Here is a 16,476-nt window from a genome sequence, read left to right on the forward strand (position 1 = left end):
AGCTTCGCCCCAATCAACATCATTCACAACGTAGAGATGCGGTTGTTGCTTTTTTTTTTTTTGCCCTACAAGAGCACGGGAGCACGTGCTCCCGTGCTCGTGAGCAAGTGAGCGCGTGAGCTCACGAGCAGGAGCACGAGCCCCCGACGCCGGACATCGGACGGACATACGGACATTGCTAGCCCGTAAAGGGGTATTCACACGAGGGAGAAGTCCCGGGGATTTCTCCACGGCACGCGCATCCTGTGACGAAAACATCAGGCATTGCGATGTGCAAAAGCCTCGCGTTTTCGTCTCGTGATGCGCGCGTGCCGGGGAGAAATCCCCGGGATTTCTCCCTCGTGTGAATACCCCTCAAGGAGCTTCGCCCCTAAAAAGAAATATCTTTTTTAGCAGAGAGAATAATCGCTTTTAGATTGAACCGAAGCTTATTTTTTTTATTTTCTACCTTTTTTTTTTTTTTTTTTTGTTCCTGTCAGTGCTGTTGTCCTTTCCCTTTATTTACCTCGTCACCGGTTTTAACGATGTATAATTTATACCAGCTCGCCTGTTCATTCACATTATCATGAGAAGTCAGGACTACTTCAGTTTTGCTTGCGCTCGTTGCGATCGCAAGCAGAACTAAAGTAGGCCTGACTTCTGATGATAATGTGAATAAACAGGCGAGCTGGTTGAAGTTACACATTGTGAACACCGGTGACGGCAGAGATAAAAAGCGAATCTGGCCAATTCGTCAAAAGCCCATTGGTCGACGGACAACTCGAAGAAGCTTCTTCGAATAGGGCAGTTCTCCCTAGGCCAATCGCAGAACGAAGAATTGGGCGAAAGTGCCCGTTCGTCGAACGAGGTCCGACGGTCAAAAAGAGTTGCACAGGGTGTCTAGAATTACCCGAGGACGTTGGGGGTCAACAATGGGACCCTGTTTGCCAAAAATAAAGTACTAAAAATGCAGTTCTCAGAATTTACAAGGGTCCGGTAGTCAGTCGTGAAACTTCACGCCATTAAAAATGATAAAAACCGGGCTTTGCGTGAAGACGTTCTATCGACTCTATATCATTATGGAATTGGAGAAGACCAAGCGAAGGGCTGATTTCTTCTCATCCTGAATGGTCTTTGGTCGACACTTGTAATACGCGTACAGCGTATTACACCTTGCTGTTTGTACAGCCACCACGACGAACTAGATTGGTCAGCAAAGAAAAGTCTGCAAGGCTATAGACGTTGGCTAACAACCTCGAAGGCACGGCTATCGCAGGAATACAATAAAACCTGTTTTTGCAATTATTCTTTCTGCAACTTCGTAGAGCAAAATGTGTACGGAAGTAAAAAAGTCTCACTTGCGATATTCTTTTCGACCAACATAATTTCTTAGCGACATCATTTAGTCACGAATTTACAAAAAGGCTACACCATGTAAGCAGTTTATGTTTGTAAACCATCGCTCTTTTTCTCAATGTCGATAATCAAATTTGCATTATCAAGTCGACGAATCGTAGTGAGATTTACTTCGAGGCTCAAAAGCACCTCACTCTAACTTTGTTGTAGTTCTTTCGACTAATATTTTTGCGAACAGGCCGCTTCAACAAGTCTCCCGTTCGACGAATTCGCCTAGTGCGAGTTGCTCCATACGTCGAAGAGTCCGTCTACCCGTTGTCCGTCAACGAATGGGCTTTCGACAAACTGTCCTGGACCCGATAAAGGGACAGGACAACAGCACGTCTCGATAAAAAGACGTGTTCTTGTCCTGTCCCTTTATTTCTGTTGTCTCCGGTTTTAATTATGTGTCCTGACTTCACCTCTTAAAGGGGCAACAATATTAACTTCGAAAGAATAAACAGTTTTAAATTTTTATATTGTGTATCTCACCAAAATGAACGGAGAAACCGCCTCATTCTTTTAAAATATCGAGATTTCGTTGCGTAGTAGCAAAGGAAAGAACGGGAATATCGCGATTTGCAGCCGCGCGGTGGCGGCCACGAGAACTAAGGCGTGACGCGCAATGGGTATAATGTCATAGGTTGGCAAAATGTGTCATTATGTGCTCAATATATGGCTATATTTGATAAATGTTGTCGTTTCAACATGAGTAAATACGTCAAAAACCTCAGTCCGTCGTATAGTCGGACGAAAGTGTGTGAGCGGGCCTTTACAATGCTACCTCATCTCTTTGTATTCTTCTTACGCAAATATCCTAGTTCAAACTGGGAGGCACTCACTTGATCGAATGACGTTTTAGCGAACGCCCACGTTTGACCGAATGACACTTTAGCGAATAGTCGGACGCCGCGAAGCGGCGTTTTCGGGTGGGCCAAATGGGTTCACATTTTTGTAATGAGTTGCCGCAGACTGTCGCCGCGAAGCGGCGTAAAGCGCAGCGCGACGGATGGGTTAACGCGCGCCCCCGTTATTCGCTAAAACGAGCATTCGCTCAAATGTCGCCGTTCGCTAAAATGTCATTCGCTCTTGTGATATGGACCCGTTCAAACTATATATGTATTTCGCGATAATAATTTTCTATGTGAGTCAGCGTATTGACAGCAACGAAAATTTGAAAAGAACGGTTAAAGGGCAGGCGAACTGGTGGAAGTTATACATGATGATTGAAACCTGAGGCTGTGGTTTGAAAAACGGAAACTCGTGAAGGAGGAAGAAAAAAAAGATAGACAACGTCCCAAACTCAGCAACAAACTGTATTGTCTCTCGGCCTAATATACCCCTCCCCCGAACGTCGCCACCACCACAACCGATGGTCACCGAACTGCAAACAATACACCAGAACCACCTACAATACACCGAACCGTAAACAGTACACCAGAAATAAAGGAAAACGTGCCCTATCATTTCCATCTTCACCCAACACACCGGGTCCAAAATAAATATTAAAGGGACCATGAAATGACCTTTTTACTTTTTCCAGATAACTTTTACATTAAACCGTCAATGTTCACTGAATGCCGAACAGGCATCCGTTTTCGTCTCGGTTTATTAACTTTTACACAAAAAATTATTGAAATATCGACTTTTTCATTCTCTCCAACTGACCGCAAAAGAAGCCGTGACGTAGACCGTTTCCGGAACCGGAAGTTCTCTCGGCAGTAGCGGCAACGAGTTGGGGTGCGCCGGTAGGTTTTACTGCGCTGATGTCACCGACGTATTTCCTGAATCGGCGCCTCTCATCGCCGCATCGCAGCTGAGCGAAATTCAATGAGATATGTTGCGCTACAGCGACAGTATGGGACTAGTCCCATACGCCGGTATGCCTGTTGGGAAGTGCAGCGAGTCTTGTCACCACCCCGTCATTGTTGGTAGAAGGGCCGGCCCGTGTCAGTCGTTTGCAAAGCGACGTAGATGGCGTTTTTCGCGGCCTCGGAGATGCAGGAGCGAGCCGACGTTAAAAAAGATACGTTTGAACTACGAGTGTCAGCAAGAGCCACGTAAATACCTGCTTACACTCGGAGCGGACGCGCGCGCTTGATGGAAGTCTTGTATTCGCGCTGTTGGTAAGCTCTTCGGGACCGTTCTTTTACGATTGGAACTCGATACTGACGCGACAGTCGGCAAAGAAAGGTTGGACCGGGGTCGACAGTGACGTGCAGTCTGTCAGAATAAAAATGGCATACCAATAACAAAGTGTACATACCGTGTTACGAAGGCAATCCATACGGCGTTTATTTCAGCTCTATATCACACAAAACAAGAAGATAGAATCGACGAGAGTCCCTTTTCGACGAGTGTTCGTCAACACTGCCTCGGAAAACAAGGGGAAGAGATTGACCTCCTCACCTCTTAATCTAGAATTGAGGTCAGTGATCAAACTATAATACGGGAAGGGTCCACAAGGGTCGCGCGGGCATATTCCATTTAGCACGCCAGCCGGTCGTAGGCAGACGGTCTTGCGACGAAGCAACGCAGCGCCGAGTCGGAATGCCTGCTAGGCCTATACGCTTCGTCGGAGTCGGTGAATCCAGCGTTCTTGTTCGTCGTGGTCTGTTTTAAGTACTGTTTTCTTGCTGCTTGAAGTCGGCACGCGCGGGAAGAACACGTAGAAAAATAAACGTTCAGTCAGTCAGAGTTTTGAGAGGAAGGAAAACAAAGAAAATAAATGTTCGTCGGTCGCCGTCACCCAAGTAACTGGCGGCCCTGCCCTACTGCGCACGCGCAGTAGTTGCTTCGTTTACCACACGATAGATGGCGCTTGGCTCTCAGCATTATCAAATTTGGCAATTTTCGCCACACATCTCTAATTATGCTACAAAATGTGGATCTGAATATTATTTAACAAAACTTTTAGGAAACATTCGCCGGCTATTTATTGTTTACGATCGCGGTGCTGGTGAGGTAGGCTCTTACCCAATAGGCGATGTGGATTCGGCTGACGTGCACCGATTCTGCGTATGCATCGTAGTGAACAGGCGAAGGAAGGAAGGCGCAAAAGAGTCCAGTTTTCTTTTAAAAGTTCTATAGCAAATAATTTTTTTGGGCTCCCTATTTTTGTGTTTTTGTGTTTCTTTTCACACCTTTTACGACGTGCGGTGGATGAAACTCGATTTTAAAATCATTTCATGGTCCCTTTAAAAAAAAAAAACAGAAAGGCAAGGTCGTTTCCACCGCACCCAAAAGGATCCCGAAACGGAAAATGCATCACACGCCTGGGAAACATAGAAAGACCGTTTCTAGCTCCCCACCCCTCCTAATTAAACTGAACCATGAATCACACAAAGTCGCCATTACTGCCCCTCATTATGATCCCGAACCGAACATGGCAAACCAACTCTGCGGAGCAACCCTGCCCCCTCCTAACTTCACCCCGCACAAGGTTTTACAGTCGAAGGAACTTTTTGGACTCACTTCCAAGTTGCAATGCCACTTGGCTGATGCAATTTCCCGACCTTTTTATGCGAACAGTTTCTTGCACAACTCGTCTCATCTCCTCACGCTCTTTCTGTACAATTTCTGTCTCTGACCAGTTTGCTGTGTATTCATTGCATTCCTGGACATGCCTCGCTAGTTCAGAGTTTGAAGCGTTAATCCGCACATTCCGTTTATGTTCTGTTAACTTATCGTTTGCATCTTGCCAGTTTGACCAATATATTTAAAGCCGCACTTCAAGGGAATTTCGTGCATTACTCCACTTACACATAAAACAAAGCTCTCGCGATGCTTTTTTTTACATTCTTTTTGCCCTGCTTCAAAAGTTTAGCCAATTTGAAATCACATGTAAATGTCAACTCCAAATCTCTCTGCACACGCCTTCAAGTTTTGCGAAATGGCGTGAAAATACGGGATGGCAGAGCAAGTTGCCGTTTCATGAAGGCCTCTTGATAGCCGGCACTCTCCAACCTTCCCCATTGTCTTCTTAAAGACTGTTTCATGTATTGGGTGCATGACCTTTCTAGAGCGTTCTCAGCCAGAAACTTCATTGCCCCTGCCTTTACAATTTTAGAATGACAACTCTGCTTCGATAGAACGGGTTTCCCCCGCCTCCTTCCCGTATTCCCAACACAGCCCATTGGAATGCGTAAATCCAGAAACTGAATGGCATTCTCCTCCGGTTTTTTCTCAGTGAACCGCAGCTCCGGTGCCGCTGAACTTATTACATTTTGTAGGGAATCCAATAAGTGTTCTTGGAAAGTGCACACAATTATGTCGTCGATTTACCTTTGAACAAAGCCTACAACGGGGGGCAACTTTCTCATCTTCTCAAACACAACTATACAGAGTTGTGGTTCAGAGAATGAGAGAGTGGCCCCCTGTTGTAGGCTTTGTTCAAAGGTAAATCGACAACATCATTGTGTTGAGATAAAACTCGGCCAAGAGCGGCGCGACCGACGAGCATATGCAGACACCCTCCTGCTGCACGCACATCCGTTCATCATACTCAATAACTATTGACGGCAGGTATTGGTTCAGAACTGTGAGAAAACCCTCTACCGACAATCCCGTTTCCGACTGAATTGTTTGCGGTTCGGTGATCGTCCGTTGTTGGGGTGGCAACGTTCGAGGCATATAAGGCGCAGAACAATAAAGTTTGTAGGTAGGTTTGTGACGTTGTCCGTCCCTTTTTCTTCCTCTTTGACGAATTTTCGTTTTTCAAACCACAGCCAGGTTTCAATCATCATGTATAACGAAAATTTGGCTTTTATGAGACAGGCCACTCTGATTATTTTGAAAGGCCTTGTATCAGAATAACCAAAAATACTTCCGTGAGCGCACATGTGTCACTGACATATAAAGGAATGTAGAGCCTAAATACCTCAAGGTGCGGTATACGTGTGAACAACGATTAGGTACCAGTGCGAAGGACTTGAGTGAGAACGAGGAAGCACAAGTGGAGTAATTCAGTTAAGAGAAATCAGAGGAAGTTATTTTTGTCTCCGCTCCAGGATATAGGATATAATTTTTTTTCCCAAGAGGCGGCGTAAAGACTTGGGAAAAGTTAACAAATGAAGATCAGCTAGCGTTTTCGCGCGTTATTTTGTCTACATTTATCGTTTCCTTGTTTGTCTTGATCTTGCTCTACACTTTTTTTTTTGCAAAGTAAGCAAATTGTTGTGTGTATGTTTATACAGCAGGAAGTTAGTCTGCCTCAGTGGGCGTCTGATGTCTCGGCTGTAGATGAGCAATTTAGCCAGTGCGGTACAACCGCTAACCTGGGGTCTTTAACGTGCACCACGCAGTAGTGATCGCTTTTTTTACGTGTGTATTCTATTTGTGCACCAAAGTAAAGACCTGCCGGTTGCTTCTGGGCGCACGAATGAACATTATTATAATTATATTATCTTTGCTTTTTCAGGTGCGTCGCCAACTTACCATATAAAGTAAGTAGAAGTTTTCAGGCATAACAACAGTCTGCGCAGAAGATAAAAAACATGTCAGTCCGTGCATTATTTTCAGAAAGACTTCCAGAGCGTGAGAAGCGTAGTAATGCACTAAAGTTACCATTCGTGGAGAAGGTGCAAGGCTAATGGTTGCGGGAAGGCGCCCGCGCGATTTTTCCGACACTAAAGGCTCTGTTATACTCCGACGTAACGCGTGCGCGCGTGCGAGCGCGTCACAGCGACGCCACGTCGGCGAAAACCCGACGCTCTATACTCCGGCCTCTTGGCGTAACAGGGGGGTAAAGGTGGGTGAGGAGGAGTGGCAAATCCCGTGCGCCGACATCCTGGGTCCCGAGTGAACGATCGCAAAAGGGAGCGACAGAACACGAGAGAAAGAAAGCAACGTTGCCATGGTAAACACGGAGAGTGAAAACTCTCAGCAATATAAACAGTGATAATTTAACGTTGTAAACTAAATTCTGAGCTATTCTAACGCTAGTAAAAAGCAATAAAGTCATTACGCTGCATTAACTTCCCTTCTGTCGAAATCTCGGAAATCTGGTATTTGCGCAGTTTCGTATTCCTCAACCGCGCCCAGCCGCGCCCCACCAGCGAAGCCGGGTATATGGTTTAGTTTAGCGTTAACGCGAGGCCGTACATCTGCGCGCTATGCAAAAAGAAACCTTCGAAAAGAACGCGAGTATCTTTCCACCGGTAAGTTCGTGGATTGTTGAAGTTCACGAAACTGCTCTGATGATGTAACCGTGTTTGGGACCCAGAGTGTCTGCCTGCATGGTCCGCCGCTTGCGGCAGCCAGAATGTATGGGAAAATGGCGGACCTTTTCCTCTAGATTTAGTATATGATCTCTATGTGGCGTAACCGACGCGACCGGCGGCGTTCGACGCAGCCTGACCTCCTCGACGCCAAAGTGGAGCATGCGGTATTCCGCGCCGGCCGCGCCGGCGACGCCCGACCAGGATGCATCACGCGCTGGCTCCCGGCAGGCGTCGCGCGGGAAGCGCGGCGAATACGAGCAATAGCAGACGACAGGAGCACCACTCCGTGTGGCGTCATGTTTGAAGAATCGGACTCGGTCGTCGAGAAGGTGATGAAAGAAATTCGTCCTCACCCGTGTGTCTACGACTCGAGGAAGCTTGATTACCGTAGAAAGGGCGCTTGTCAAAGATGTACCGCATGTACATTGACCGCCTACGCTTGCGGCGCAGGTGGTGCACCAACAGTGCAAGTGCGAGTTTTCGTCGTGCAAGGTACGTCCACGCCATCGCTCGAACTTGGCACTCAAGAAGCGCGAGCATTCTCGTCTGCTATTCAAAACGAAAAGGAACCGGAAGTGGCGCACTCTCACAGGAAACGTGCCCTCGTAGTCAGATTCTGCGCATGCGCCACGCCGGCGGCCCACCGACGCACAGCCGCGGGAGTCGCCAGGGCCGCCGGAGTATAAAGAGGACGAATTTTTGACGCGCGCGGCGTGGGTTCGATCCCCGCCGCCCCCGCCCGTTTCGATCTGGATGAGTTTCGTACCGGCACGCGTTCGTGTGATCACTACTGCGTGATGCACGTTAAAAATCCCAGGTTAGCGGTTGTACCGCACTGGCTAAATTTCTCATCTACAGCTAAGAGACCGATTACCCGTTGAGGCGCATCTCCATCAAGGCTGTATAAACATAAATAGCAAGCCAATTTTTTTTTTAACGCGCGCGGCGTGACTGACGTGACGTAGCTGACTTCGGCCAGCGTTCGCCTGCGCGCGCGTTGCGTCGGAGTATAACAGAGCCTTTATGAGAGCCCCAGCCTTGTACCTGCTTTACGAGTGGCAACTTTACCGCACTATTGCACTTCTCACGCGCTCAAAGTCTTTCTAAAAAGTACTGATTTAGAGGTTTTGGACGACGCTCATTATAAATTTCATATTTAAAAAGTTAATTAACAAGTTTTACTTAATTAGCCGACTGATCGTTACGATTAGCCCGTACACTATGCCCCCTGGCCGTATAACTCACCTGCATAAACAGCACAGGTGTAGCTTTCACAGCGGTATTTAAACAAATCTGTAAAGCTTTAAAAAAAACACCCTGTATATATATATATATATATACTGGGTGTATGAAGGAGTGGCCAGGCTCTTTAAATCGATCGCAAAATTCGGTTTCTTAAGCTATCGCGCTACGACTTTGTGCAGAGTTGACCACGGATGGTGCATTTTTTTTTCGTAAAATTTGCAAAGAGCGAACTTACCCGAGGAAAAAGTTAAAAAAGAAAAAGGCTTAGCTTCTATGGAAATGCGGCGAAGCCAAAGGTCTTCAAACAATACGGTGCCGTTTGGCACGGGAGACAAGATATGGCGCAAGCGGCCGCGATGCCAACTGCGCCGACGAACGAGCATACGGCGCCGAGAGCCGACGTCTTTAGCAGACGATCTTTTCAACTCAAAAGCGGCGCGAGCTTTTCTGATATCAGTTGCCAATGCATTATTTTATCATCCTTACTAATAAAAGATATTGAATGGACACATAATTGATTACAAAAATGGTTTGTCGGGATATTTAGACTGTATTTTTTTTTTTTCGGGTACCGATGTCTTCTGCTTTGCAGTTCGTTGTTGTTACCGCGCCTGTTTTTGATTCTGCGACTGCCGCCGCCTGCGGAACGCGCTCCGCTTTTGAGTCGAAAAGATCGTCTGCTAAAGACGCCGGCTCTCGGCGCCGTATGCTCACCCGTTGGCGCAGTTGGCATCGCGACCGCTTGCGCCATCTCTTGTCTCCTGTGCAACACGGCGCCGTATTGTTTGAAGACCTTTGGCTTCGCCGCATTTCCATAGAAGCTAAGCCTTTTTTTTTTAACTTGTTCCTCGGGTAAGTTCGCTCTTTGCAAATTTTACGAAAAAAATGCACCATCCGTGGTCAACTCTGCACAAAGTCGTAGCGCGATAGCTTAAGAAACCGAATTTTGCGATCGATTTAAAGAGCCTGGCCACTCCTTCATACACCCAGTATATATATATATATATATATATATACACAGGGTGTTTTTGTGCACCAAAGTACCTTTCTTTACCTTTCTTTACTTTTTCCTCAGGTAAGTTCGCTCTTTGCAAATTTTATGAAAAAAATGCATCATCTGTGGGCAACGCTGCACAAAGTCGTAGAACGATACGTTAAGAAACCGAATTTTGCGGTCGATTTAAAGAGACTGGCCACTCCTTGATACACCCAGTATATCGTTCACCAGCAAAATAGATAGTATTTGTCAAGCTACGCCCCTGACCGAGTTTGAAGGAACGTGGATGCAAAACAAGCATCGAACTCTGGCACCGAAAGCGGTGTTCAATCCTAACGTGAAATAGAAGAAAACAAATTGGCAGTACATCTCAATGCACTAAAATGCATGGAATGCAGCATTTAAGCAGATACCATTTAAACTTGCTCAGAAGACATTAGATAGTCGTTTCGGAAAGAATTAGGAATCTATTGGATATCTACTTCCCCGCTAAATTAAGCTGGAAGATACTTTCAGTTAACCCGCTAAACTTTGTGGATAAACTGATCCGGTGTACAGGACAGACGACGTAAATGTTCATGCAAAATATGCGGTAATGTTGAATGGTTGCGTGAGTCACCTGACGTCACCTTCCCTGCGAAATTTAGCTGGCAAAGTGAATTGGTGCGGTCACGCGACGTCGTTTCTTCACTTAATTTAACGGGGGAACTGAATTAGTATGTAGATCATGTGGCCTCAGTCACGTGGCGTCAATTTCCCCGCAAACTTTAGGGCGAAAGAACGGACAGATGAACGGACGAACAATTTTTCTGGGATGAGATGGTTCCGCTAAAACTCATTTTATGGTATAACAAAAGATTCAAGCGCAGATTCAATGCAAATACTACAATAAATGTAACTGAGGCCGTTTGGTTGGGGTTGTGCCGTCGGCTAATGAATGATAGAAAATAACAAATACAAATTGTATAAGATCTACCCATCAGTATTCTCGTCTAGATTATGACCTAAATTCCCTTCCCTAAGTAATTATCTAATAAAAGGCAACTTTGCCTTTTTTAAAACAAACACCAACTTTTCGCATTGAATATATAAAACAAATTTCGGTGGCTTAGCTCGGCTATGCCAGGATATACGTAGCGTGAGCTTATGCGCACAAAATGAGAGGCGCTATCAAGCGGTTCCGGTGCAGCGTCAGACTTGGCTACTGCGCAACGGAGGCGCACAGCTGGGCACGCGGCGGCGCCAGTGCGTGTGCCGCGGTTATGACGTCACTCCTCTGGACTGTGCAGAGCGGCGAGGCGTCGCGCGGCGGCGTCGGCTCCGGCGCGCCAGCTGTGCGCCGTGTGACGTCACTGCTCCTCGCGTATGCGCAGCAAGGAGCACGGCTCATTATGCGAGCCACGCGAAACTGCTCAACCTCGGCCAGTGTGGCTCACGCTACAATAAACAATAAATAAAAGGCTTCTAGATTTTTCAAGTTGGTGTATATAGCCAGTGCTTTGGTTGCTTTCCGAGGCAATGAAGGTTGTGGAGACATGAGCGCTGAACTGCGCAGTGCAATTTTCGCCACAGAAGAAAGTAAAAAAGAAACGCCCTTGCTTTATGAAATAAATACAAAATCGAAGATAGCTAGAAAGCTTTTTAGGGGATGTCTGATTTACAGAAAATCATAAATTAAAGAGTGACACACTGAAATAGGGGAAAACACAAAAATAAAAGTTAAACATTTTTTGCCATATTGGTTTTTTTTTTTTAATCGCGTACGCATTTAAAAAACAACAAATGCAGGTCACACAACGAGCCCTCATGAATCGAAATGTTTACCCGGGCAATTGGTGTCTACTTACGAAGTTGCACATCAAGCTTACAAACTCAGGTATGGTCTTGCTAATGTTATGCCTAATTCCCTCCCAGGTTTTATTTACCTGCATAAAAAGAAAGAAAAAAACTAGAAATCCGCAGCGTAATGGATGTGCACCTTTAAAACTTTTAAGTACGTGCTAGTTTACTTGGAATACCCAACAAGTCTTTAAGTCAGGTAGCACAGATTTCAAGGATGCAATAGTGAAAAACGCAAAAATGCGACAAACTCCCCAGACAGGAGCGAGTTTTTTTTTTTTTTTTATTTTTTTTTATTCTAGAGAGTTATGTTTAATCGGCAGATTGGCAAGACTAGTTCCAGACTTTTTGAATAGTTTATTTTAAATGCCTCGACATTTAAGAACATCATTCAGTTTGTCAGCTAAAATCCTCAAACAAACCAGTCTTTTTTTTTCTCTGTGCCAGCAATGTTTCTGCGTCTATCGTGGGGTGCTGCGCTGGCTGGAGGGTGGCTTCGTTCCGGTGGCTTCAGTGACGCTCACGACTCGGTGTTGAGTAAATAAATATATATTTACAAATGACGAACAACTCTTTACAAAACAAAACAGGAAAATTGAGCATAGTTGTAACCCGAGACTGGGGATACGGACAAGGGACAAAACACAGTCGTTCTGTGTTTTGTCCCTTGTCCGTATCCCCAGTCTCGGGTTACAACTATGCTCAATTTACACCAGCTAGCCTGCACCCTCACCATTGCTTCATAACAGGAAAACGTCGCGCTGCTGATGCCGCTCGCGGCAACCCAACGCCAACAAAAGCGCCTCGGCGCCAAGTCCCTTGCCGCGCACGGCAAGGCCTCTGTCTCGCGAGACAGAATACGCGGAGCCCTCGGGACCGCGGGAGAATAACGTCTTGCTCCGCGCACGGGCTCGTTCAGACTCAACTTTTCCAACAAGAGACACGCCGACATTCCGAAGAGAGGCCGGATCTCCCTCTCTCCCCGGAGTCGCCGACATGGCCCTGACAAGGTCGCTTCCCCAATTACCACGGCGGCAAGGGCGACCACCCACTCCCGCCTGGAAGGTTTCGTTTACTTCCCACGCGGGGAAATCTGCTTCCACTTTCGGGAGCTGGCCGCTGCTTGCCGCCAAAGGGAAAACGTGAGACATCGGGCGCCTCCGAAGGACGCTTCGGGTGACCGCGCCGCCAATTCCCCGAGCTCTTTCGGCTAAGCCCCTTCGGCCATCCCTACAGTGCCTATTTGCAGTGGCGTACGACACGGGGAAGTTTGAGTGTGTGTGTGTGTGGGGAGGAGGGGAGAGGGGGGGGGGGGGGGGGGGGGGGGTTCGGCTTTGTGCTAGAGATGAGAGGACTGGGGGGCGCCGGGCCGGCGACTGGCCGATGGGAAACCCGTGAATTATTATTAGACTAAAAGGGAGTTTTCGTAGATCGTCTCCGCTGTCCCGCAACGCTCTCCGCAACCAGCTACGCTAGCCGGAACTCTACAGTCAAGGCCATCGGCGCGCCGGCGCGGTAGTGGCTGCTTCGTTGCGGGGGGCTTAGCGGAGGGCGAAACGCGGTCTACGAAAACTCCCTATTGGCACGAGCAAACTTTATGATCGCGCTCAGTTAACTGTAGAAAGAGAAGAAACTGGAGAAAGCTGACAGGGATGACGTTGTAGAGCAGGAGTGGCCAAACTGCGGCTCTTCGAGGATCCAAGAGCGGCTCGCAACTACCTGGTAACGTGCCCCCCTTCCCCGCCTGTGTCCCCAAAACAAAGAGAGTTTTAGAATTAAAGAAAAAACGTCTTGGCAGCCTTGTACTACACTACGTACATACAGCAGGACTGCTTTTTGAAACATAGATTTGTCAAGTGACCCTGGTTCCTTTATTGCTCTAGAAAGAATTTCGAACTGTATACGCGGATAAGGGGCGTTGAAGCGGTTGAAAGAACGTTCGGCTGTTATTTGTTGTAGTCGACAATGGACCTAATGCTAAATTACTTGGTGGTCTGACAACACTGAGAGCGTCGCCATTTTAACGTTGGCAAGTGTCGTTGGTACCGAAGCACGGTGGAGGCATCGGAGGCAACCCTACGGGCAGTGTGCGATGGCGCGGCGGCTGTGTTCTCCGTCTTCCGACCATGGAATGTGGACGAACATTTTTATCGCAAATATCTGATTAAACTCCTGGCGGTCATGTGCAATCTGGCGACAGCCCGCAATGTGTAAGCTTCCACTGCGAAGGTGTAGGACTCGCTCCGCTGCTTCGACGAGGTTGTCGCCAGCGTGCACAGGCCTCCAAGAGTTTCGTCAGAAAGTTGCGGTAGGTTGTTTAAACTGTTTGTCCACATTCCATGGTCGGAAGGCGAAAAACACAGCTGCCGCGCCATCGCCTACTGCCCGTACGATTGTCTTTGATTCCTCCATGCACCGTGCATCGGTACCGACAACGCTTGCCAACATTAAAATGACAACGCTCTCAGTATTTTCAGACCACCCAGCAATTTCGCATAAGGTCTCCGGCTCTAACCCCACGTCAATCTGGCCGCCCCGGTTGTGAACTACTCCACTTCACCTAATTCAAGAAACCTTCGGCCGTAGTTTTTATGCCGGGCCATGATGTATACATTTTTGTTTTGTATTTGTTCTGTGAAGAACGTGGCAAATAAAACCCCAGAAACCTAAAAAGCACATTTCTGCTGATTTATGTCAATAACTTTATCTAAGCGCCTTCGCGATTTATCAAATATTAACATGCCCTATTTGTTTGTCTCCTCTGTGGGGTTCAAAAATATTTGAAAGTAATTCAGCTTTTAAAAGTTTACTTTTTTCTTTTGTTTCAAAGTATGTGCGTCAGGCAAAGGTTACAAGGAGGTTTGATACGAAGTTATCTTGTTTTGTACCTTTTTCCGTGTGTAAGATGCCCGCAATGGCATGCACGTGCTGTGAGACATTCGATGACTTTCGTGGAAATGCGGGATTTTACGTAAAATAATCATCATCATCAGGCGTGCGAAAGACTAATTGGCACCGGCGTGATCACCCCTAGGTTCACCACTGCCTATTTGGCGTAGATTTCTGATAGCCTGGCCTGGAGCCCTCTATTGCATAAATCAGATAAGGCATTTATAATTATAAGGTGACTTTTCGTCGAACATAGAATTAAAATACAAAATAAATATCATTTGGCGGTGCACTTCAATAACCCATGAAAATCTACGGGTTACCAATTTTTATTAAATTTTTAATAGATATTATCATTTGTTAATAAAAAGAAGAGCACAATGCATATTTTTCTGAAGTGGGAGCTTTTAAAGACCGACCTACAGAATCGTTTTTGCCGGGAAGAAAACAGGTTCCCAACTTCCCTCTCCCTCTTTTTTTCTCACTCTCTTCCACTCTCCTCTCACCACGGGAGTCACTGTCTGAGCTACTTCCCTCAGGAAGGAGGAGGTAGAGTGCACCTCAAACTAAACGCCACCACTCGGTTACACTCGGTTACGCAAATATTGATCTATTGCATGCTACCTAAAGATAAATTGGTCGCTGCAGCTGCTCGAATACCTTCCCCTGGTTGGGTTCTTATCGGGGACGCGAATGTTCACCAAGTAGTTCGACCACTAGGTTCAGGAATAGCTCAACAAGTGAATAAACCGGACGATCTAGTGGCGGCGTTAAGTTTGAGGGGCACTGTACATTCTTTTTGTCGAAAGGAAACGAGATTGAGGGAGTTTCCTCCTTTCTGGTTACTCGTCAGCATAAAGAAGCTGTGCAACAATTTCAGGGCTTTGTTTAAATAATTGTGGAAGTTGATGCCTGACACTTTTGAAGTGAACTACAGAAAATAGATTTTGTCCTGGTTTTTATTTAAAAACCAGACAAAACCAGACAACCCTAGTTTTTATTTAAAAAAATGAAAAAAAAAATCTAGGTTTTTGCCACCTCTTAACTCGTACATCGTCTTCCGGGTCACGTGCGCAGTGACGTCGATGGGGTAGGCGCGGGGTTCCGTAAAGTTCTATCTTTAGAGGCATCAGTGAGTAGTCAGAACTCGTCTGCTCGCGACCGCGTGACCACGTGCTGGCAGGCGCAGCACGAACAATATGGTGAAAGGAGAAAAGTCTCATCCGGGTCCGGCATACCCGTCCGGCCCTGTCCCCCTCCCCCTCCGGCTTCTAGCGGCTGTTCGCGGTAGCAGATCGAGTTGACGGTTTTGTGGACCTAGGATAGATGGCGCCACTAAAACTCTGTATAATAACAGTTTTGTCGATGGTACCAGGTTTTTGACGCATTTATATTTATGTTGCAACGACAAGATTTATAGAAAAGTTACCTTTTATCGAGCAGGTATTCGCACAACTTGCTATCTGTCTACAAGACCCCCATTGACGTCATGCCGCGTGTCTCTCATGGTCGCCGCTCGCGGCTGGAGGTCGGGGAATATTAAAATTTTTGCCTCGCTATTACTCGGCGGAATCGCAACATTTCGATGGAAGGAGGTGTGTTTTCTGTCGATCATTAGTGACAAGGTGAAGAATGTCAAAAGTAGGAGATTCCAATTCTTTCAACGTTAAAATCGTTGCACAGCTCCTTTAAAGGGGACAGCCCCCCTCCCCCCTTCCTGCCTATTTTCAGGACGCAAGTACAAGCATAAGGAACGAGCCGTACAAACACACTGACTGATGCACGAGTATCTGTTGTTTACCATTTTTTAGACCACCTGAGAATGGGTGGAAGACACACGACGACGTCTCAAGAGACGTCGTCGTGTTTCTTCCACCCAGTCTCAGGTGGTCTAAAAAATTGTAAACTTAC

At 46.7% G+C, this 16,476-nt stretch overlaps 2 protein-coding genes across 3 annotated transcripts in view; one reads left to right on the top strand and one right to left on the bottom strand.

The window, feature by feature from the left end:
• Positions 1-16,476, top strand: part of LOC115313346 — a 202,049-nt gene that overhangs the window by 68,736 nt on the left and 116,837 nt on the right. The window lies entirely within an intron of this gene.
• Positions 1-16,476, bottom strand: part of LOC120838440 — a 34,241-nt gene that overhangs the window by 1,545 nt on the left and 16,220 nt on the right. The window contains exons 3-4 of one of the 2 annotated variants that reach the window (XM_040208370.3): positions 11,685-11,762; positions 6,811-6,849 (exon numbers count right to left, since the gene is read on the bottom strand). In XM_040208370.3, coding sequence (XP_040064304.3) covers positions 6,811-6,849; positions 11,685-11,762 — 117 coding nt within the window. The remainder of the gene's footprint in view (positions 1-6,810; positions 6,850-11,684; positions 11,763-16,476) is intronic. The other variant, XM_042292419.1, reaches the window with a different exon arrangement.

Source organism: Ixodes scapularis, unplaced genomic scaffold, assembly GCF_016920785.2.
Source record: "Ixodes scapularis isolate PalLabHiFi unplaced genomic scaffold, ASM1692078v2 PGA_scaffold3__209_contigs__length_174095766, whole genome shotgun sequence".
In the NCBI taxonomy this organism is placed as follows: domain Eukaryota; kingdom Metazoa; phylum Arthropoda; class Arachnida; order Ixodida; family Ixodidae; genus Ixodes; species Ixodes scapularis.